The sequence below is a fragment of the Peromyscus leucopus genome, chromosome 10 (genome assembly GCF_004664715.2).
Source record: "Peromyscus leucopus breed LL Stock chromosome 10, UCI_PerLeu_2.1, whole genome shotgun sequence".
In the NCBI taxonomy this organism is placed as follows: Eukaryota; Metazoa; Chordata; class Mammalia; order Rodentia; family Cricetidae; genus Peromyscus; species Peromyscus leucopus.
Genome location: NC_051071.1, coordinates 15,121,032 through 15,144,305, shown reverse-complemented (window position 1 = coordinate 15,144,305; position 23,274 = coordinate 15,121,032). Strand labels below are relative to the sequence as shown.

Genomic DNA, 23,274 nt, shown 5'->3' with positions numbered 1-23,274 from the left:
CATGCTAGAAATCAAATCCAGGGCTTTGGGCATGTTAAAAGCACATGCTCTTCCGCTACGCTGCGTAGACGGATGCACACATGCTCCCTAAGACATGCTTTTTAAATTTTTTTTTATGTGTATGAATGTTTTGCTGTTTGCTTGTATGCATCCTGCATGCGTGCCTAGTGTCCATGGAAGTCAGAAGAGGATCTTTGATCCCCTAGAACTGGAGTTGCAGATAATTGTGAGCCATCACCATGTGGGTGCTGGGAAGTGAATCTGGGTCCTCTGGAAGATCAACAATTGTTCTTAACAGCTGATCCATCTCTGCAGCCGCCCCCCCAGACATACTTTTAAGGAAAACAAAAGACAAGTTGCAGAATCAATTGATAGAAATGGTTCTGCTGAACTACAAATTTCTGTACATATGTAAAGAAGGAGCAAGGGGCCAGGGCTGTGCCCACCGTGACCGTGGGAAACAAGGCTGGAGCCCTTCCGGCATTCACGTAAATCTCCTAACTCAAAGGCTGGGCCAGGGGCTCAGTTGTTAGGGTGCTTGCCTAACATGCACAAAGCCATGGGTTCCGTCTCCAGCATGGTTTGAACTGGGCATGATAACACAACCTGTAATCCCAGCATGGAGGAGGATTTGGAAGGTCATCTTCAAATACATGGAGAGATCAAAGCTACCAAAAAGAAATGGTTCGACAATGATAACCAAAGGCTGATTTTTTTTTTTTTTCATTCTAAAAATACAGGAAAATTGAGTCTCTTTGTTTTGGCAAAGAAAAAAATAAGCAATAATAACTTGAGACTTTGAATTGAAGCCTTTGGATTCTGAATTGGATGACATTTGTTAGTTAAAGCCTTGATTATTTGGACTTCCCCAATTTGGAATGAAGCTGGGCTGGCATTTAGTCATTGTGCTATTCTTAGGGGAAAATGACCATGATAAGCAATTTAATCATAAATAGAATTATAAGAGGCTGTCCTCTTCAATACGATGTTATAAAATTACCATTCAGTGCTGCTATTAATATGCCAATTTGACTATTGTTATTAATTTAGGGAACATTTAGTGAGCAGTATTTTATTTCTTATTGCTTTGACATATTCTTGAAATTTATTCTTAAATTTAGATTTACCCTAATTTAGGTAGACTTTTATTCTTGCCCTTCATTTGGCCTAGATTAACAATCTCACATTGTGTTAATGGCAGGGCTTTGCAAAACGAGGTCAAGGCTATGAAAACCCAGCAGAGTCACTTTGCTGTTTGTGATAAAGCTGTTAAATAGTTTGGGATTTTTATTAATGAGAACATGAAGTTGATGTCTGCTTGGTTGCAAAACTTCTGTGACATGAACTAAACGTTCGTGTCTGTCATCGAGAGCTGCATTAGAAGGGCAGTTGCGCTATAACACATCTTGCCATCTAACTAGGGGAATAAGGTTAATGCATAAGAAACTGTTAGAGACTATTGGATCAGGTACAGAATTAATTGTGAATGTAGCGAGTAGAATTTGAGGTGACCTGGGGAGTCCATGTGACGACGCTGTTCGGTTTTTCAGTGTTTTCAGACCACATTCTTGCTGATAACATTGGAGGTGTTTTCCGTCTTAGGTAAACAGGACTGGGTTTGATGCAAAGACCAAAAGCCATTCCTTAGATTTATTCATTAGGAATGTGGAGAGTGTGCAAATAATCCTAATGTACAGTTAGTAGTGACTCCACCAGATTAGAACCGAAATGGGGGCCGTGTGCACAGGAAGTGGACCCGGTGACTCACGGCCTAGAGGGACAGAGAAGCAGGCGGCAAAGATAACCAGACGTTTTGAGCCAGAGCAAATGAACAGACAAGTGTGGGCATTGCCGGATAGATATGAAGAAGTTGGGAGAGACTAAGTCATGTTCAGCTTGTTGAGTTCACGGACACAAGGAGACACCCGTGGGGACCAGGAGGGGAGGCAAACAGACAACAGAAGCCCCCATTGGGAGCAGGAGGAAGAGGAGCATGTGCAGGAAGACAGCCAGGACAGTGGAACTTAGCAGAACCCGAGTGCAGGGACCAGAGAAGGTGGTTGGTCAGCAGGAAGCAACTCTTTCCCCCAGTAGAGAGGCACACACCGGGGGCCGGTGTCCTTTGGTTAGTTCCCGTCCACGGTGGTTCTCAGTGAGGCTTACAGCGGACACCACCATGGCTGTCCCACATGTAACCAGCCTGTGTTTTCAACCCTGTAGGTGGTATTGGAGTGCTACGTCAGAAAGGACTTGGTCTACACCAAAGCCAACCCGACATTTCATCATTGGAAGGTCGACGATAGGAAGTTTGGTCTTACCTTCCAGAGCCCTGCGGACGCACGAGCCTTTGACAGGGGTGTGAGAAAAGCCATTGAGGACCTGATAGAAGGTACTGGATTGTCACTGCACCCTTAGAGGGACTGTGGGATGTCCCAGGTTCTTTTTCATTCCCGCGGTCTGCCAGCTTACATCCGTGGCGTGTTTATAGCAGGGTTTGGGACCATTGGAAGATCGTGAGATGTCGAAACTTTCAGAACACCCCAGGCGAACAGTTGGAGTCAGCTAAGGGGAAAGGCGAGGGTTCGGAGTGCGTGGCCCAGCTGTCTGAGCGTGTGCTGGGAAACCAGCCGGCAGCTCTGGCTTCCCGTGTGGGTGTGGGGCTCACCCCTTCACCGGTGCTGACCACCGCAAGGGATGTGCCTGCTCCGGAGATTGTTTGCTGTGTGACGTGGGTCGCTGGTGTGTAGCACAAAGGAGTCCGTTGGAAGAACCTAAGCTGGAGAGGTGGCTTAGCCATTAAAGGCTGTGGCTGCTCTTGCAGAGGATCCAGGTTAGGTTTCCAGCACTCCCTCCCAGCACCTAAAAGTTGGCTAATGACCACCAGTAACCCAAGTTCCAAGGAAGCCCCCACAGGCACTTACACACATGTGGTACACAGACTTACATGCAAAACACCCGTACATGTAGTTTGTTTGTTGTTTGTTTTTTAAATTTTAAAAGAAACTAAGCCAAGTGGTGGCGCACACCTTTAATCCCAGTACTTGGGAGGCAGAGGCAGGTGGATCTCTGTGAGTTCAAGGCCAGCCTGGTCTACAAAGTGAGTTTCAGGACAGCCAGGGCTGTTACACAGAGAAACCTGTCTTGGGGGCTGGGAGGACGATAGAAAAGAAAAAAGAATCTAAGCCAAATACTTCATTTGAAACCTAGGTTAACAGGCTAGAACTCCACAGCAAGAATAAATTACTTCTCTTGTGTGCAAATGCACATAAACAGTCAGATTCCTTTTTTCCTTTGGGTTTTATTTTTACGAACGGGATTCTTACACTATTTCAAGTTAATATTAAAAATTTTTAAATGTGTGAAGTGCTAGATATTATAGCACTCACCTTTAATCCCCGCACTCAGGAGGCACAGACAGGAAGATCTTTGTGAGTTTGAGGCCAGTCTAGTCTCCATAACAAGTTCCCACTGATAGCCAGGAGCCAGGACTCTGTAGAGAGACCCTGTCTGAAAAACAAAAAGAGAAGCATGAAGTGGGGCTCCCTAGCAGTCAGAGCACTTGATGTGCGGCCTCACAACCCTCCCTGGAGCCCGCAGAGGGGGAGTGGAGGGACCCCATCCCTGGAGCCCGCAGGGGGGGGAGGGAAGGGACCCCCCATCCCTGGAGCCCGCAGACGGGGAGGGGGGACCCTCCCTGGAACCTGCAGTCGGGGCAGGAGGGACTCCCGTAACTGACCGTCTGACCTCCATATGCAATCTCTGTGCTATAGGCATGCCTGCACATGCTCACATACATGCTAATAATAAATAGAGCAAAAGTTAACAAAAGTCAAAGTAGAAGGTGCTTTTTTTTATTATTTAAAGAAAGTGCTTTGAAATATATTTACAGTTATCAATGGCCTCCAGATATTACTAATAGTAATGAATTGTTTTATACAGGAGAAATACTTTAAGAAAGAGAGCGTTTTATTACTGAGTTTATGGCAGTGACTAGAAGGTAGTGAAATGGAGCTGGAGAGATGGCTCAGTGGTTTAGGGCACTGGTTGCCCTCCACTGGCATCAGGGTTTGATTCCCAGCACCCACATTGTTTCAGGGGATCCTCGTCTGGCCTCCCAGGACACCAAATGCACAGTTAGTATGCAACCATGTAGGCAAAACACTCCATAGACATAAAAAAAAAACAAAAAGTTTGAGGAAAAGAAGATAGTGAACCGCTGACGTCATGACGTGGTAATTCAGCCCGTTTTTAACTGTTAGGGACCGTGCAGAGACAGCACAGTGGGTCTGCTGCAGATCGAAAGGACCCTCGCTGCCCTGTATGCAGGAGGTGCCCCGCGACCGGCCTGGAAAGGCCTTAGGCCACAAACATTCAGACTCTCCACTTCTGCACAATTCAGTTACAGATCAGTATTTAAGGTACTGGGACCCTGAGGCATGGTAACACCAAAGTCAGGATTCCCACCAAGCCTCGGTACCGGAGTTTGATTCCTGGGACCCACGTGGTGGAAGGAAATGACCAGTTTCCACAGGTTGTCCTCTTACCAAGGAATGCCATGGCATTCTTGTTCTCTCTCTCTTACACACACACACACACACACACACACACACACACACACACACACACACACATATTTTATGTGTTTTCATAAACACTGTTTCTCTTTAGGTGCATCTATTGAATTGACCTCCACATTCCTGGCTCCTGTTGGTGGGAGAGCTGGGGATGAGGTTAGGGGTGGGTGCTGTACTCATGCGCAGACTGGATAAAGAGGTGAACAAGAAAGTTGAACTTGAACCACCAGATCATTTCATGATGGGATTAGCTGGATTTCTAGCAGAAAACTTAGTTTTGCCCTGGAAAAAGCAAAGCCCAAGTTGTTGGGACTCTTAGCATCTGCTCACAACACAGCTCCTGTAATGTGGCCAGGGAGTGCAGGGGGGGATTAAGACTTCCTCAACAGGAAGTGAAAGAAGATCAGGGAAATGGAAGCCCAGCTTCTCTGAGGCTGGGTAGGTCTAATTGAGACATCTTTGGTGTTTCCCCTACTCCGCTGAGACTCTGAGGTCACCGAGAGCCTGGGCCTGATTCAAACCTTTCAGAGGAGTAGGCAGGCTCTCTTCACCTCCTCCATGGCCCCCTCCAGTGCAAAAGATAACATCTGGGGACAGTAGTTCAGTGGTGAGTGCCTCTGATGTACACGAGGCCCTAGGTCGGCCCTAGTACTGTCAAAATAAAGAAAGGAAGAAAGACAAAATACGCTTTCAAAGACTGGGGGTGTGACTCAGGTAGATGTGACCCGCTTAGCAGGCACAAAGTCCTGGGTTCAGTCCTCAGCACTCAAGGAAAACAGAACAAAAACCGGCCACCACACTTCACACTTTTAGATGATTGAGGTCAGTCATCCACAACTTGACTGATTTAATTACATTCTTGTCTTCTTAGGTTCGACAACCTCATCTTCCACTATTCATAACGAAGCCGAGCTTGGCGATGATGACGTTTTTACAGTAAGTTTCCTTTGTCCTTTTACTCCCCATATTAGATGAGTATCGGAGAAGTTGCCCGTTCAGGACAATGTGGCATTGAAGTTGCTTTGCGGCTGCTGTTAGAGGAGACTCTGTCCTCCCAGTGTTTCACGTTCTGGTCTTGACCTCCTTGCTCAGACTTGCAGTGATACGGCCCACTGTGCAGCCCACACCATCAAAGTTCAGCTCCTAAGGGCTACAGGCACATTCAGGGGCCAGCTGCTCTGGTTTGCCCAGGACAGTCCCAGGTAGACCAGGACAGTTGGCCCTTTTCCTCACAATCTTCTACGAACACACTGGTGCCAAAGGAATAAGGCCACCACCACCCCCGACTCCCCACACTCCCCTTCCCCCGACCCCCGTCCACCATGCTTGGAGTCGTGGTGAGTGGGTGTCAAGCGGCGTTTGAAGCTGAGCACCTTGACCCACAATGAAAAGGGCATTATTGTGACCCAGCAGGCGTATACACGTCAGTGGACACCTGAAAGCTAACCTTCATACTGTACTTTGGTTTCGTCTGATTCCGTTCCTGTTTTTTTGTTTTTTCATGGAAAATGTAAAGAATTGTCATGGCGACTGTTTGTATACAGCACCTAGACTCGGTAGACTTGCTAGTTATGTTCCTGTGACTCCCCTAAAGTGTCCTAACAAACGAGACTTGAGGAAGACAGGGTTCTTCTGGCTCACGGTGCGTGGTTGTTACAGGCCAGCGTGGCAGGGTAGTCATTACAGCAGGAGCTTGAGACAGCAGATCACGCTGTATCTGCAACCAACCATGGATGCTGCTGCTCCCTAGACATCGCCGTCATCCTGTTACTCAGTGTGAGTGCAGGACCCCAGCCAGGAAATGGCGCTGCCCACACTCAGGTGGATCTTCCTTTCTCATTAGCCTCATCAGGATAAAGCTTCACAGGCACAGCCAGAGGATAACCGAGTCTAAGTACTAGTAGGTACAGTTAGTCTCTGATTAGAGCCTGTCAGGTTGACAGTTAATACTTTACCTTTATATTTATTGTGTTTGTGTTTGTGTCTGCGTATGACGTGGCGGGGGGCGTGTGTGCCACGGTGTTCTACGTGGTATCTGTTCTCTCCCACGACCTTTACGTGGGCTCTGAGGGATCAAACCTGGGTCTCCAGGCTTCATGGCAAGCACTTCTCTGGAAGACAGTTATCTCACGGGCCAACAATGAGTTGGCCATAAGAGTGCCAGTGTGTCTTAATACACATACAGAGAGAGAGTTTTTTTTTTTTTTGTTTTTTTTTTTTAACTAATCCAGTTCAGTGTAAATTCCTCTAATTTTCTTCTTTATTGCTTGGTTGATTTTTGTGTATATATGCTTGCGTGTATGTGTGCCCATGCATGTACACTACTTGTAATTGGTGCCCGTGGATGCCAGGAAGGGGGATCCTATCACCTGGAGCTGTAGTTAAAGGGGTTGTGAGCCACCCAGCGTGATGCTGGACCCACACTCACTTCCTCTGGAAGAGCAGCAAGTGCTCTTACCCACTGACCCATCCCAGCCCATCTCTTAATGTCTTTAGCATGCATCCCCATAAAAAGCAATCACAGAGGACTTTTAGGGTGGCTGATCTGTTCTGATGCTCTGATAGTAGACACATGTCATTGTACAGCTATCCCAACCCATAGGATCTGAGAGTCTGGATTATTTGTGGGTTGTAGTTGGGTTTTTGTTTTGTTTTGAAAAAGGATTTCACTGGGTAGCCCTGACTGACCTGGAACTTGCTTTGTAGACTAGGCTAGCCTTGAACTCACAGATTCGTCTGTCTCTGCCTCCCTAGTGCTGAGATTAATTGAGGGCACCAGCACACCTGGGCAGTTCATTGATTTTTAACAAATACATAGTATGGTGGGCGGGCAGTATTGCTAATAGGAGAGCTGCATGGTTTGAGGCAAAGAATGTACAGGGAATCTCAGTACCTTTAGCTCAGTTTTGTTTGTAAACCTAAAATAAAATAGGAAATAAAGTTGAATGAAGGTATTTAACTATAACGAGGCCTCCTCTACATAAAGCACTAAAATTTTAGAACGTTGTCTAATATCTCCTTAATAATTACCCAGTTGCCCCTGAGACTGCCTTTTGTAAGCTGTTGTTTATTTGTTTCAGTCTCACATTTTAAAACATGGGGAGTAATTGATTAAATCATTTCTCTGCACTTATGGTTTGTGGCCATTGGTGTGAAAGACACCGCTTTGGGACTATGCAGGTGTGTAAGCCAAGGCACCAGCAGTCACAGAACCAATGGTAGGGCTTGCAGAGATGAGTGTGACCCACAGGAAGCCTGAGAACGGGCAGAAGGCAGACGGTGGAAGGTGGTGCCGTCTGCACGGAAGGCAGGGGTCAGGGGTCGGAAAACACTTCACTGGGAGGGGTGCCTTCCCTGGCTTCTGCGCAGCATTTTGGAAAGGGATCTAGTCTAGGGAGCTCTGGGGCGAAGCCTGCCGGAGGAGCGGAGGCTGTGGGGTGTCGTGGTCCGGACGTCGCAGACGTCGCAGAAAGGCCGTGTAGTGGGACCGTCAGGAATGACGCGGTCGGCCTTCCTTGGAGCGGCTGGTAGACTGGCCGAACAGGCAGAGCCTCTCAGCAGTTGGCATGTGCTCACATCTGTGCTTTTGTCACGTTTGGGGAGACGGACAACAGCAGGGAGGTTAAAGGTGGCTTCCTGTGAGCCGGAGCAGAATCGTAATTCGCAGCTGCTTCCCAGCTACCTGCCAGAAGTGATTTATAGACCGGGGAGGCGGGGTGAGAAGGGACCGGGTGATAGAAACCTGAATCCTCTCGGTTTCGTCCTGGAAGCCTCCCTCTGGGAACGGCTGACACTGGGTTAAAGGTGCCCTCGACAGACTGCATTCCGTGTAGACCTGGCATAGAGGGTCACTTGCCTGTTTACAAACACGGGCCTATTTATAACAGAACCTCCCTTCCCCAGGAAAGGCCCATATTAATTCCCAGGCTGTTGGCTGTGGGAAAATGGGGGGGGGGTGCAGACATGCCGCATTCCTGTTCGTTGACCAGCGCACTGTAACTAGACATTCCATCCCAAGGCAGTAACGGAGTGTGAGCCAAGGAAGCGGGCGGCCACTTCACAGCCTGAGCCCCACGCTTCCCAAGTGGGTAAAATGCTCTCAAACTGGGTTCGGAAGACAAATGTTTAGAACTTGGAATTCCTGTCAGAAAGGGTGTGAACGCTGCTGAGCGCCCCCCTCTTCTGATTCTTGAGAATTACAGCTGTTTTCAGAGGTTACCGCTTGCATTTGGAGCCCTCAGAGTTGTGAGCGGAGATGTCAGGCGTGTGTGTTTTCTATCTCTGCCGTTGGAGCCAGAGGTTTCCCTAGTTCTCAGGATTCCTTGGGATTTGGGGGACACGGGGTGCTTGAGAGCCCGCACATGGCTGAACTTCGCCCTGGGGACACCGAGATTTCACGTGTGGCAGCTCAGTCCCCAATGTGACGGTGTTGGTAGTTGGCGGAGTCTTTCAGAAATGGGGCCTGCGAGGAGGGGTTAGGTCCCTGAGGACGCTCCCCCCCAGAGGAGAGTAATGCCGTTCTGTGGAGTGCTCGTGTGACCTCGTGGGCTCACAGAGCAGTGGCTGCCGCTGCCCGGACACTTTTCAAACGGTCACAGTGGTCCCTTGGAATCAGCTTGTCCTAGTCACTTCTCCAAATGAGAAACAGGACTGTCTTCCTGTGGGAAGGTCCCTGTCTACATTCTTGTCATCTGCCAACGTTGTTGTCCGCTCTCCCTGTCCCCCACTCCTCCCAAGCCTGTCCCCTCCGTTTCTTTACCCGAGCCTGTGCCTGTCCGCGTCTCTCCTGTCAGGGCCCCCACCAGAAATTCTTGAATAGCTACTGCTCTGTATGAGTTTTTGTTATTTATTCTAATTCTTGGGTTGTTTTTTACTGTGGTGGGGGGTGTGGTGTGGTGTGGTGTGGTGTTGAGACAAGGTCTCACTCAGCGAGACTATTCAGATGTGTAAGCCAAGGTGCCCGTGATCACAGTAGCAGTTGATTGAATCCATAAATGTAGAACCTGTGCCTTCAGGGGGTCCACTGTGTGGCCACTGTTTTAGTTTGGGTTTTATTGCTGTGAAGAGACACCATGACCAGGTCAATTCTTATACAGGAAAACATTTCATTGGGGCTGGCTTCTAGGTTCAAAGGTTTAGTCCACAGTCAGCATGGCGGGAAGCATGGCAGTGTGCAGGCCGACATGGCAATGAAGAAGCCAGTTCTGTGTCTGGATTGGCGGGCAGCAGGAAAAGAGGTAACACTGGACCTGGCTTGAGCATCTGAAACCCCAACAAGGCCACACCTCCCAATGGTGCCAATCGCTGTGGGCCTATGGGGACCATTTTCATTCAAACCACCACAGCCACCAAATAAATAAATAATAGCACATTAAAAGTAGATGAGTGAGCCCGGTGTGGTGGCGCACGCCTTTAATCCCAGCACTCAGGAGGCAGAGGCAGTCAGATCTCGAGTTTGAGGCCAGCCTGGTCTACAGAGCAAGTTCCAGGACAGCCAGGGCTACACAAAGAAACCCTGTCTGGGGGTGGGGATGGATAGATAAGTGATAGGCACTAACTCAGAGATGTGTAGAGCTGTAGGCATATGCCTCTACCTCTGCCTCAGCCAGATCTTGATTGCAGAGGATGGTGAATTCATCTGCTCTAGCCACCTTGTTTCTGGGAAATAAAGTAGTTGTGTATGATTTTACTGATAGGAGGATCCAGGGTTCAGATGGGTAGTTTACATAAGGTCACACAGCTGGTTCATGGTGGACGAGCAACCAGTACTACCTAGTAACCCTTCCAGTCGCTAGTGCTGTTCTCTTCCTTGATTGAATAATTAAGTTTATTTTGTTATTGTTGTTGTTACTGTTTTGTTTTGTGTGAGATAAAGGTTTCTCTTTGTAGGGCTGCCTGTCGATATGTACACCTGGCTGGCCTTGAACTCACAGAACTCCTCCTGCCTCTGCCTCCTGAGTGCTAAGATTAAAAACATGAGCTACCACGCCGGGCCCTCGTTTTCTGAGACATTGTCTCACATAGCCGGGAACCTCAGGCTGGGTACCTTGAGCTGCTGTATCGCTGAGGATGGCCCTGAACTCTGCTGGTCTTTTTCCCTCCGTCTGTCAAATACTGGGATCACAGGCGTGCACTGCCACAGGCAGCAGCCACTCCATCTTTTAAATAACCACCAAATCCAAGAGTCGTGTTTGAACATTGTCTTGGACTCTAGTTATTTAGAAAGAGATAAGCATTGGTCAGTGATTCCTCATATCCTGGTCCTGTGGTGGGCTCAAGACCTGCTACAGTGAATGTTATACCCTTGAAATCTGAAAACCGTTACCGAAGGCTGGACCACAGGGAGGCCTACCACACCGTGTTCCTCGTGGTCCTCTAGGGGAACACAGCTAATGGGGTGACTATCAATCATAAATTTATTAGATTGGTTTACACACTGTGGGCTGGGTAGCCCGGCAGGAGCTACCCACCACTCCTTGCTGAGAACTGGGTAGCTGCACATCTTACCGTAGTCCCAGTCTGGTGCTTGAGGTCTGGAGGATGCTCAGAGGCCTGCTGGTCCTTAGTTTACATTAGAGGGCAGAGAGGCTGGGTTCCGATGCATGGCAGCAGCTGCAACAGGATGAATGTACTGGAGAGCAAGAAGCAAAGGCAACAGCAAGCAGAGCGGTGGATGCTGGCACATCTGCGTCTCCCCTGCGTGCTCAGAAGGGCACCCACAGTGGACTGGTCTTCCCTGAACCGAGAGGTCCCGTGCCTTGTGAGGCGTCGGCACCAGAGACCAGCAGGAGCGAACGAACAGCGTGTGTGTGCTTTGGTGTTCCTGGGCCCTTAGGTTTCTCCCTTCACACGGGAAATATGACCCTTTGTTTTTCCCCAGCAGACTCCACTTCTGTCCATGTTTTCCCCAGACTGGAAAACAGTCCACCCTCAGGCCCTGTGCTTGAACCTGTAACATCCTGGTTTTTGCTAGCAGGTTATGACTTGCTGGCTGTTTACCGCAGCTGCCCCTTAGGATTTCTCGGCCCCCTCCCACCTACCCCAGGAGATACAGCTTTGCTTTGTCCTGGTTGGGCTTTTGAGTATTTGTAAATGGTGCTGCTTTTCAGTTTTGATTCAGTAAGCTTCTTGAATTTTGTAATCATCAGTTTGCAGAAGCAAAATACAGAGCCCTGAAGATAAAACAAGTTGAGCCCTGTGTGGTGGATGGAGTAGATTTATTTGGTGTTTTTCTAGTAAGTTTTCTAGTAAGGAATGGCCCTGTAGACTCATGTGTTTGAGTGCTTGGCCCATAAGAAGAGGCACTGCTCGGGGGTGTGGCCTTGTTGGAGGAAGTGTGTCACTGTGGGGGTGGGCTATGGAGTCCCATATGCTTAAGCTAAGCCTAGTATGGCAGTCTCCTGCTCCCTGTGCATCAAGATGCAGAACGCTCAGCTCCCTCTCCAGCACCATGTCTGCCTGCAGGCTGCCATGTTTCCCGCCATGATGATAATGGACTACACTTCTAAACTGTAAGCCAGCCTCAATGAAATGTTTTCCTTTATAACAGTTGCCATGGTGTCTGTTCACAGAAACAGAAAGCCAAATTAAGACAGCTGGAGACGATTCTTGGGATATTTTGGCAAAGAATGTAGCTGCTTTATGCCATTGTCTGAAGAACTTGCCTGAGGCTAGAGTTAAAAAGGCAATGGACTAATTTCTTTGGCAAAAGAGATTTCAAGAAAGCCTAATACTGACTCTGTCACTTGGTCACTCATAATCACTCTTATGCAGGTCTACAATTAAAAACGATCAAATGGGCAGAAAGAAATGCAGAAATACACTTGGGGGAAAGACCAGGCTGGTGCTGAAAGAAACCAGATAGGTAGAGGCCCGATGTGCAGTGGAGCAAAGGGAAGGTGCTTCTCATTTGTGAAAGGAAAGAGCCAAAGAAATTCTGTTCCTGAACAGCAACAAAGGGAAGGCGGATGTAAATCGGGGTTGGGGCTCTATCCCAGGCGGGCGGCTGCACTTGGCAGTGTCGTCCACGTGGTCCTGGCTTTAGAATCCTGCAGGGTATACAGGAGTAAAGGGTCTGTGGAATCGTCCTCTGTGGTGAAGGAGAGCCACCAAGGCCAGGCAGTGTGTAGCAGGGTGGTCCCTGAGAGGCCATTGTATAAAGCCACGAAAACAAAGCCAGAATCGAACTGGAGACCCCAAGATGTTAGCGGTGCCGGAGCCGTGCTCACACAGAGGGTAGAGCTAGCCTGAGAGAGACACGTGTGTTGTGGGCAGCAGAGCTAGAAGACAGAGCCATGTAAGGCTGAACATAGAGCTACAGGAGTTTGAGTCTGTCCTGCCGGATTGGGGTCTTGTTTGGTCCAGTGCTCCCTCTCCGTTCCCTAACTCCTCCCTTTTGGAATGGTGATGTATTCTGTGCCATTGTATGTTGGAAGTGTGTGATTCGCTTTTGATGTTACAGTTAAGAGGTTGCCTTGATTGGAAGAGATTTGAACTTTGTACTTCATTGTTATTGTTTTGTTTTGAGATGGTGCCTCTCTACATAAGCCCTGGCTGTCCTGGAACTCGCTCTGTAGACCAGGCTGGCCTCGAACTCACAGAGATCTGCCTGCCTCTGCCTCCCAAGTGCTGTTGTTAGAAGCATGTGCCACCATGCCCGGCTTGAAATTCAGACTTTTAAACAATGTTGAGACCAAAAGACTGGGGACTTTGAAGTTGGACTAAATGCATTTTATGTTATGATATGGCCATGAGTCTATGGGGCCAGGAAGTGGAATGGGCAAGTTGGGATAGGAAATCCCCTGTAAGTCTTGAGCTTTTGAACACTTGGTCCCCAGGTGGTGGGAAGTTTGTGAAATCTGAGGAGGCGTGTGTGGCATTGCTGAGGAAGTGTGTCGGGGTGGGGGTGGGGCTGGGCTTTCAGGTCTCAGGAGCCACTCAGTCTCTGGGTTCTGCCTTCAGTTTGGGATGTGAGCGCTAAGCTGTTCTTGTTTTTTTATAAGTTACCTTGGTCCCTGTGTTTTGTCACAGCCATAGAAGGATAACTAATACAGACATTTTAAGCCTTGTTTCATTTTTAAAATAACTTTGAGGATTTTAGCCCCATTTTACAAATGTAAAAACTGGAGTTAAGAAGTCAGCTTGACTAAGAGGTCAACTTCTACCTACTAATGCGTAGAGAATCACTGAAATCCAGCCTACCTGAGCCAAAAGAAAAAAAAAAACCCGAAACCCACTACTGTCAGCATCATAGTCCACTGTGGTTCAGTGCCCAGGGCTGTGCTTCCTGCATTGAGGAGTGGAGCCTGAAGTTCCTCCGCTCCTGTCCAGCCCGAGGTCCAGAGGAGTCTCTCCACCCGAGGTCCCGCAGCTGCTTATAAAATAATCATTCAGAGGCTTACGGGTCCAGAGGAGTCTGCCGTGCCCAGTCCCAGCTTTCCGGGTACAGCCGGCGGCATTGGTGAGGTGGCTCTAACCCCAACGCTGCCTCCGCTCACTCACTGGGAGGCCTGTTGGAGAAGCCGCCTCTCCTAAGAGTTCGGGTCCCAGGCCCAGAGTAATTAAGAGAGAACTTCACTTTTGTTCTCGAGTGCGGAGCCCTGAAGTTCGTCTAGTGAAACCTCTCCCAGAGCAAGGCAGATTAAAAACAGCCTCGGCGGTCAGGTCTTGGAGTTGAAGTTGGCAGAGTCACCGGAATACTTCAGGGTCTTGCTGACTTGTGTGTGTGTGTGTGTGTATGCATGCGCGCGCGCCTTGTGTGACACTTACCCTGCCCTCTGGAAACCACAGGATAATGGGTGAACCTCTTCCCAGGTACATGTCTCTGTCATACATATCGGCACTTTGCAAGATTTGTCTGCTAGCACAGACCTGAAATAAATTCTGACCTTCCCCACCTCTCTTGCATTCCTTGTATTCTAGTCCCCATTCTGTTTCTGTGATAAATGCCGTGACCGAAAGCCGTTTACACAGTGGAAAGATTTATTTGGCTCACGTTTCCTCATCACGGTCCATCGTTGGGGAAAATCAGGGAAGGAGTATACAAGCAAGATTTGGAGCAGAAACCACAAAGGCTCACAGGCTCACCTGCCCAGGGAACAGTGTCACCCACGGTGGGCTGGGTGCTCATATCAGTTAACAGTCGCCCACATTCATGGCCACAGGCCAGTCCAGTCTGGACAGTCCCTCAATCGAGACTCCTTTTTCAGGTGACTGGACTCTAAAGTTGACAGTTAACGCTAACTGGGACGCTCAACACTTGTCAACCTGACAGAGAAACATGTCACTTTAAACCGTAGCCTTGTCTCAAGAGCTTGTGTTAATATCACAATATAAATGTACTCCAGCTTTACAAACCCAGTCTCTTAACTCTGGGACCCTATAAAACTAAAAATAAGTTTCATATTTATTCCAAAAGGGAAGAACCAGGCCATAAAAATGATTAGATCAAAACAAAAACAAAACCCAGCAGTGACCGTCAGAAATCCTGTAGCTTGATGTCTGGCATCTGGAACTCCCTCATTGTGTAGCTTTCTGGCTCTAGCCGGCTTAGGGGGTCCCACTTGTCCAGCCCCGCCATCGGCAGCAAGCACAGCTTGTCCCGGAGTTGAAACTGGCTCCGCTAACACCTGCTGCTCTCCTGGTGTCCGTCTCTGGTATCCCGGGGTCTCCATCACAGCTGAGGCTGCCTTTCACCAGTGGCCCCTCTGATGACTGCCCGCCATACCAAGCTTCAGCTACTCTCCATGACAACCTCACACCTTCAAAACCAGTTCTACCTGGACGGTGCTTGCAGACTATTTGCCAAGTCCTACTGCACATGCAAAGTATAGCCTGTCTCCCATGGGCCAGCTCTGTGTTCTCACTGTGAAGAGATTCCACTTCTTCTGCAAGAGATCACGGAGCGATCGCTGGTACTGATCTCTCATTAATGTGTATCTCTTATTAATTAGGAAAGCTTGGCCGATAGCTTAGGCTTGTTCCTCACTAGCTCTTATAACTTAACGCATTTATATTAATCTACATTCTATTACATGGTGTTACCTCTCTTCCATCTTGCACCTCCTGTTTCCTCTCCATGTCCCCTGGCATCCCCACACACCTAGATTCCTTTTTCTACTTCCTTCTCCTTGGAGAAAGCCTGCCTGTACCTCCTGCCTAGCCATTGGCCATTCAGCTCTTTATTAAGCCAACCACAGCACTCTATCTTCACACGGTGAACAAATACCCTACAGCAAGGGGTAGAGTCAGAAGTTCAAGCCACCCTGGGTTTGTTTGTGTGTATCCAAAAACAAAGAAGAATCCGCTGGGATTAGAGACGCCTTAAAGGTTAAAAGCGTCATTAACTGCTCGTAGCGCCCAGCTCAGGTGCCTCCAACTCCCTGAAAGCTCTGCGGGTCCAGTGCCCCCTTCTGGCCTCCAGGGGCACCTGCACTCACATGCACATTATTAAAAATGAAATAAGTGAGATGTGGTGGCGCGCACCTTTTTATGTTTCTATTTTTAAATTATTTTGTGTGTATGTGCATATACCTGCTTGTTTCATGTGCACCACATCCATAGAAGTGCCCGTGGAGGCCAGAAGAGGACATCAGGTCCCTAGAATTGGAGTCACAGGCAGTGGAGCTGTCCCAACGCACACTTTTAATCCAATGCTGGAGAGGCAGAGGCAGGCCTGGGCTGTATGATGAGTTCCAGGCAGGCCAGGGCTATATAACCAGACCCCGTCCAAAAAAAAAAAAAAATCATTAAAAATAAACAGGGATTGGAAGGTCCAGGAAGAACAGGTGGTGTTTGGATAGTGCATGGTAGAGCTTGTGTGTTTTGTGGTTGTTTACTTATTTGTGAGCGTGAGTTCATGCCCGTGTGTACTTGTGTGTGCCATGGCAAATGAGGAAGACAGAGGACAGCTTTTGGAAGTCACTTCCCTCCTGCCACGGGTACTAGGAGGTGAGGTCAGGTGGTCAAGACTTGCACAGCAAAGCGTTCTCACCTCCTGAGCCTGAGCGTCGGGCACGCCCTGTGGGTTCTTGGTCTTGTTTTCTCTTTAAATGAACTCTTCATTGCTTCTCTCCAAACAGACAGCCACAGACAGTTCTTCTAATTCCTCTCAGAAGAGGGAGCAGCATACGAGGACAATCTCCTCCCCCACATCGTGTGAGCACCGGAGGATTTACACCCTTGACCCATACCCCATGGACCATTACCACCCCGACCAGGTGAGCAGGGGACTTCATCCCTCTGGGGACATAAGGACAGCTGTGTATGGCCTTCTCCCCGCTCCCCAGGCCCAGCCACTTTCCCCACAGCCACGGTGGAGGTTTTCTGGTGGTCCCAGCTCAGCCTCCCACGGCCCCTTGCCTCACCCCTGTGTATGCTCTGCCTGCTTTTATCCAATCACTCCGTGAGGCAGGGCGTTGGCATCCCTAGTTTACAGATGAGAACGTGGTAGAGCTGTGGAATGCCCGGGGGAAGGAGGTCCAGGCCCACAGTCCTTGCACAGGGGGCCAGGCCTCCCTGTTCCTCTATCCAGAGGGCCTCGTGGCTGTGAAAGCCCAGGGCCCCCAGTCCAGGAATGCTGCACCCTTGGCTTGCATCCCTTCCATGCGGGCTGCAGGCCCAGTCTTGCTCAAGGGGATGCATGTAACTGCAGTCTGAATTCAGTCATTCAACAAATATTTACTGAGTGGCTGTTTGTGGAACAGGTTCCCAAATCGTGGGGAATAGACTAGCGCCTCTGTAGATTATGTGGCCTCCTGGCTGACTTGAGAAGCAGCAAGTACTGGGCAGGGAGATTTTGTTTGGGTTTTGTTGCTGTTTTAAGATGGTTTTACTGTGTGCTTCCTCATATTGTGACACTAGAATGTTCATTTTTGAGCTGGGCATGGTGGCATACACCTGTAATCCTAAGTTTGGGAGGCTGAGGTAGGCCAGCCTGGGCTACATGGTGAGTTCCAGACTAATTTGGGCAAAAGTGAGAGCCATCTTAAACAAACAGAAAAACTCAACAACAAAATACTTGATTTTAAACCAGGCCTGCAATCCCCACGCTTGGCAGCTTGTTGCTATGTGACACAAACACCTTAAAGTGTGTGTTGGGGGGGGCAGCGTCCAAGGGCCCTCACAGCCCATCCTCTTGGTGGATAAAGTCACGGCAGCAGAAGCTTGAGGCACCTGGCCACGTTGTATCAGCAGCCAGGAGAAGGCTTGTGCCCAGCTCACGCTCGCCTTTTTATACAGTCCAGGATTCCAGCCCAGCGAATCTCTCTTCCCACAGTGGGTGTGTCTTCCTACCTCAATTACCTTAATCAAGATAATCCCCCAGCTGGGTGGTGATGACACACACCTTTAACCCCAGCACTGGCGGGGTGGGGGGTGGGGGGTGGGGATCGGATCTCCGTGAGTTCGAAGCCAGCCTGGTCTGCAGAGTGAGTTCCAGGACAGCCAGGGCTGTTAGACAGAGAAACCCTGTCCTGAAAAACCAAAAGAAAAAGAAAGAAAAAAAGAAGATAATCCCCTACAAGGCTGTCTTCCTAATGATTCGTCAAGTTGACCAGTGGATTAACCATCAAGGATGCTTGTAGGATTAAGATCAGCATCTGGAAGCTTCTTATCTTTCTCACATTAATACATCTATCTTTTCAATCAGATTATAGTTACAACACGGACTAGGGGACCTTGTGTACTCGCTCTTTTTTTTTTCCTCCCTGGGAGTGGTGGCTCACACCTTTAATCCTAGCACCCAGGAGGCTGAGGCAGAAGCAGACAGATCTCTGTGAGTTCCAGGACATCCAGGCTTGACAGTGAGACCCTGTCTCTAAATAAATACACAGCTGGTGTTTGTACCGATGAGTGCATACTATATAAAAACTGTACAGAACTGCAGTACCCTGTTAGAGGTTGGCTCAGCACAGGGCGACCTGAGTGCAGCAGACCTGAGGCACACAGAAGGTGGAGATTGCAAGTGAGGCAGGACCTGTTTTTGCTCTTCATGTGAGAATGCTGGACTTAACCAACTGTACTACTTTTTTTGTTTGTTTGTTTGTTTGTTTTTTTCCCAGACGGGTTTCTCTGTGCAGCTTTGGAGCCTGTCCTGTTTTGTAGATCAGGCTAGCCTTGAACTCACAGAGATCTGCCTGCCTCTGCCTGGGATTAAAAGCATGTGGGCATACTCCCCTTTGAGGCAAGGGTCTTCCTTAGCCCAGGGTAGCAGAGAAAGACATTGAATGTACTAATCTGCCTCCATCTCCCAACTGCTGGGGTTCCAGGCGAGGGTGGCGCCTGGGCAATGGGATGCAGGGGACTGATTGACTTCAGGACTTCCTACTTGCTTGGCAAGAATTCACCATCTGAGTTCAACCTGCTCTTAAGATGGGCAGACCTTCCAACGAAAACGGCAAAACTGCTAAACTGGGCTCGCATAATTGAGGCTCACAATGTGAAAAGCATCTGGGAGTGACAAGCTGTCCGGAAAAGATTGTCAGCTCTTCCTACAAATCTTGGAAGGAAGAGCCGGCAGATCTTTTCTTCGGCGAGTCTTTGAAGGAAGGGCCAGCAGATCTTTTCTTTGGCAGCTGTCCATGGAGTCCCGGGGCTGTAACAGTATCTGGTTTTTCCCTGGACAGCGGATGCCGCGGTCCTACCCCCAGGTCACCTTCCCAGAGGATGACGAGGAAATCGTCCGCATTAACCCGCGGGAGAAGATCTGGATGACCAGCGGCTATGAGGATTACCGGCACGCTCCAGTGCGCAGCAAATACCTGGATACCGCGGAGGACGCGGACTCCTACGTGCGCTTCGCCAAGGGCGAGGTCCCCAAGCACGACTATAATTACCCTTATGTAGACTCCTCAGACTTTGGCTTCGGCGAGGATCCTAAAAGCCATGGTAGCAGTGTGATCAAGACGCAGCCAGCCAGGGGCAAGTCCCGACGGCGCAAGGAGGACGGCGAGCGCTCGCGGTGCGTGTATTGCAGGGACATGTTCAACCACGAGGAGAACCGTAGGGGCCACTGCCAGGATGCGCCGGATGCTGTGAGAACTTGTATAAGGCGCGTGAGCTGTATGTGGTGCGCGGACAGTATGCTCTACCACTGCATGTCGGACCCCGAGGGAGACTACACGGACCCTTGCTCGTGCGACACCAGCGACGAGAAATTTTGCCTCCGGTGGTTGGCGCTCGTTGCCTTGTCCTTCTTGGCCCCCTGTATGTGCTGTTACCTTCCCCTTCGGGCCTGTTACCACTGTGGAGTGATGTGCAGGTGCTGCGGCGGGAAGCACAAAGCCGCCGTGTGACTCAGTTTCCCACTTGACCCCTCTTCCACCCACAGCCACGGGGAACTTGTCTCTTGCATTACCCCTCCCCGTCCCCCCTCCCCCGTCTTCTCCCAGGCTCCCTGGTCCCTTGCGACATCATTCCAAACCCTGGTAAGCTGCCACCCTGTGTCAGCCCGTACCCGTACTCTCGCAGTGTTTTGAAGAAAGGAGCCTTCTGCGTAGACGCGTGTATTTTACCAGCCTGTGATCATGCTGTCTCAACCCCGTGTTCATCTCCTGTCCCTCCTCCCCACCCCTTCCCAGTCCTAAGGAATCTGCAGTAGAAGCTTTTAGATCCGGAGGGGTTTAGAGTTGATTTTTCCCCCCGGAGACTATTTTTCTCCGGGTGGACCCTGCCTGTCACCCATAAGCACGGGTTCCTCGGAGATGTGACCTAATGGTGAAACCCTAAGTATTGTAGTGTGCAGCGTGTTGTTGTCTCTCAAGGAGGTGGGCTGGATGAACAATGTTACCACAGAACAATAGGGCTTTAACTCCTAAAGCCAGACTTCCCTCCTTGGCTGCAGTTTCTGTCTTCAGCTCATCATCGTCTCCCCCCCCACCCCACCCCCAACCTGTGGAATTCATTCGCTGATGCAAAGCAGTTACCTTTAAAATGACTTGAATTGAGCCTTAACTTCAGATTAACGTGTGAAAATCAGGAAAAACTCCTCAAATTGCATTGCATCCTCTCGGACCAGGGTTAGAAAGGGGATTTTGGGTTTTTATGAGCCTGCCCAGTTTACCCCTACGATAGATAGGACTTTTTTTTAGAATTGTGTTGCCACTTCTAAAATCCTAGCAATATTAGAATTGTGAAGTAAATTTCACTCATTATTTTGAAAACCAAGTGGATTTATTCAAGCGCAAACCAGTGTTTTGGGAGCAAGTTCCAGTTGAAAAACACTAAAAATTGTGAATAAAACTGTAGCTGTTTCCCGCCCCCCTGCAACTATTTTATATCATTCAGGGGGAATTTTAAATACCATAAATTAGTGGTGGCTTGCATTTTGTTTAGGCTTATGTTTCTGTTTTAATTTAGGGCTCAATTCATTTATACTTAGGAAAAAACAAGGCCATATATAAAAACCCTTCCAATGCCTAAGTGTCTTTTCTCTTGCAACTCCGCACCCAGACTTGCCGCTTGGGGTGCACAGATAAGGGTAGATCACCAACTGACTCGACCTGTGGCTGAGCCACAGAAAAGGCTTCTGATTTGCTAGAGGAGGAAAAAGAACATTTTTAAAAATATGTTGCAAGGACTAGCCAAATCTTGAAGAAGAAAGTGGAAGTGGTTACCTGTACCTAGCATAGTACAATCAGAACTTCGCGGGGACCGTAGGGGCCATGCTTGTCACCATTGACTGTTCTTCCCACCGAGACCTTTCCGTGGTAATTCCCAGCGGAAGGCAGGCTCAGCCCCTTCTCCCTTTTCCCCTCCCCCCTATTGCACACAGGACATCAGTCTTCAAGGAAAAGGACTTTTTTCCAGTGTGTCGGCCATACTGGGAAAATGCTAGCCATGCTTACCTTAGTGGCAAAGTTTTCTGCTCGCCGTGACAGCCTGCCAGGTTTCTTTAGACAGATCATCAGTGTAGATAATGAGTTAGTTGGTAGACGGTTTCCTTTGTTAGGATGACTGCGTGGGGGGGCTATCTATTGTAGAAAAGGTGCAGAGAGCTACCATCGTTGTCGAAGGGGGGTTCTCCGTTCCAGGAGACCATCCGGACTGCCTCCAGCCAGCCTCCAGTGCTGTGGAGAGACTGCCTGTCCCCGGCCCGAGGGACTTTCTCCAAGTCGCCTCTCTACAAAGCACAACACTAATCTCCGTCTCCTCAGACCTCAGTTCAAGTGCCCCTATTTATTTCGGTGAGAACCCGCGTCTCGGTTGCTTCCGGTTCCTGCCTTGGCTCTGCCCCTGCCCCTCTCCTTTCCACCCTTCTTAAGAGTTCTGCTAGTCAGTCTTACTCCGCACATCGTTTTTGGTTTGTGAAGGCAGCGGTTAAGGGCACAAAGACAGCCATGAGGACATTTATGTAAATACGTTTAATTGCCACACTGCGGCTGAACAGTGTCTAGTATTTTCCCAGTCAGCTTTGCCGTGCTGACGTCAATCATTTGAGAGAAATTATTCAGATTTTATTTTTATATCCGTGGTAACAAAACTTAGCCAAAAGATTTCCTGTTCTGAAGTTTCCCTAACTCCCCAAGCTATTTGCTCACATTAACAAATTAAAGTGCCTGAGCATAATTCATTCACCTGTATACTAAAACCCCTGTTGTATTGATTTTTTTATAATAAGCCTTTTTACCTCTGTAAAAAATATATATATAAATATATATATATATGTACAAGTGTATGATGTACATTTTAGTTCTTAACTTTTTTTATGGTTTCTAATATGTATGACCAACATAGCCATTGCTTTAAGATGTACCGTGTAAATATAAACACAACCTATCAGACCCTTGGCTGTGGGTGTTTTGTCTGACTGGGGTCCTCACGAAGGATGGGAGGGGGCCATGGATCTGTCTTTATGAGGTTCTTCCCCACAAGCACGCCTCAGAGAGGCTCTCCTTTCTCTGAGCTGTTTTCCACTGTCCCTGCTGAAGCCCAGGCAGAGGGAAGGGGGGTGGGGACAGTTCTCAGCCGACAATGGTTCCAGGCCCACTTTCCAAATGGATCTTTTGGATGCCACAAAGCTACGAGGCGGTCCCCAGGAGAAGATAAAATAGCTCTTTTGAGGGTTACAGAAGAAAAGAGGCTTCTCCATAGAATGGTAAAGAGGTGTACAGACCACCCACCCCCCCCGCCACTCCTTTCTTTTTCTAACGTTCCCAAGAAAGGGGGTGCCCCAGTCACCCCGGGTGAGCCGGTGTGGGGGAAACATCGTAAGGCCTCTCTTGACCTTCTTTGTGAGAATGGAAACTAAGGTGACTCCATAGTCTCACGGCAGGGCCTGGCCAGGCTGCCTAGGGACAAACGCCAAGTTCTTAAAGGGCCTTGTCCCAAGCTTCTGGGTCCCTCCCTGCTTGGAAAGTGAACCTCGGAGTGACTAGGCCACCCGCCCAGACTGCCTCAGGAATGACACAGGAGTTCAGTACCAGGAACGAGGCTGGCTATGAATCTCGCCTTTAGCCTCCACAAAATGAAACATTCATGCTCACGCCACACGAAGAAGGAGGCCCACATATGTGATGTCACCTGGTCACAGTAGTCTGCCATCACCAGCCACTTGTCCTCAGGCAGATGACTACTCTTCTCAGTTTCTTCTAGCATAACTGTTACAGTATTCAATCCAATCCCTTGTTCTCCCCCCCCCACCCCCAAGGGAGACAAAACCCTACCAGAACTGGGGTTCTAAATCTACAGAGCTGGCCTGTCA

At 49.0% G+C, this 23,274-nt stretch overlaps 1 protein-coding gene across 2 annotated transcripts in view; it reads left to right on the top strand.

Moving 5' to 3' along the window:
* The window catches only part of Spred2 (sprouty related EVH1 domain containing 2), a 103,210-nt gene extending 80,855 nt beyond the window's left edge, over positions 1-22,355 (top strand). The window contains exons 3-6 of one of the 2 annotated variants that reach the window (XM_028884541.2): positions 2,221-2,389; positions 5,446-5,510; positions 16,655-16,792; positions 19,199-22,355. In XM_028884541.2, coding sequence (XP_028740374.1) covers positions 2,221-2,389; positions 5,446-5,510; positions 16,655-16,792; positions 19,199-19,867 — 1,041 coding nt within the window. In that variant the 3' untranslated portion in view covers positions 19,868-22,355. The remainder of the gene's footprint in view (positions 1-2,220; positions 2,390-5,445; positions 5,511-16,654; positions 16,793-19,198) is intronic. The other variant, XM_028884540.2, reaches the window with a different exon arrangement.
* Positions 22,356-23,274: the final 919 nt, after the last annotated feature.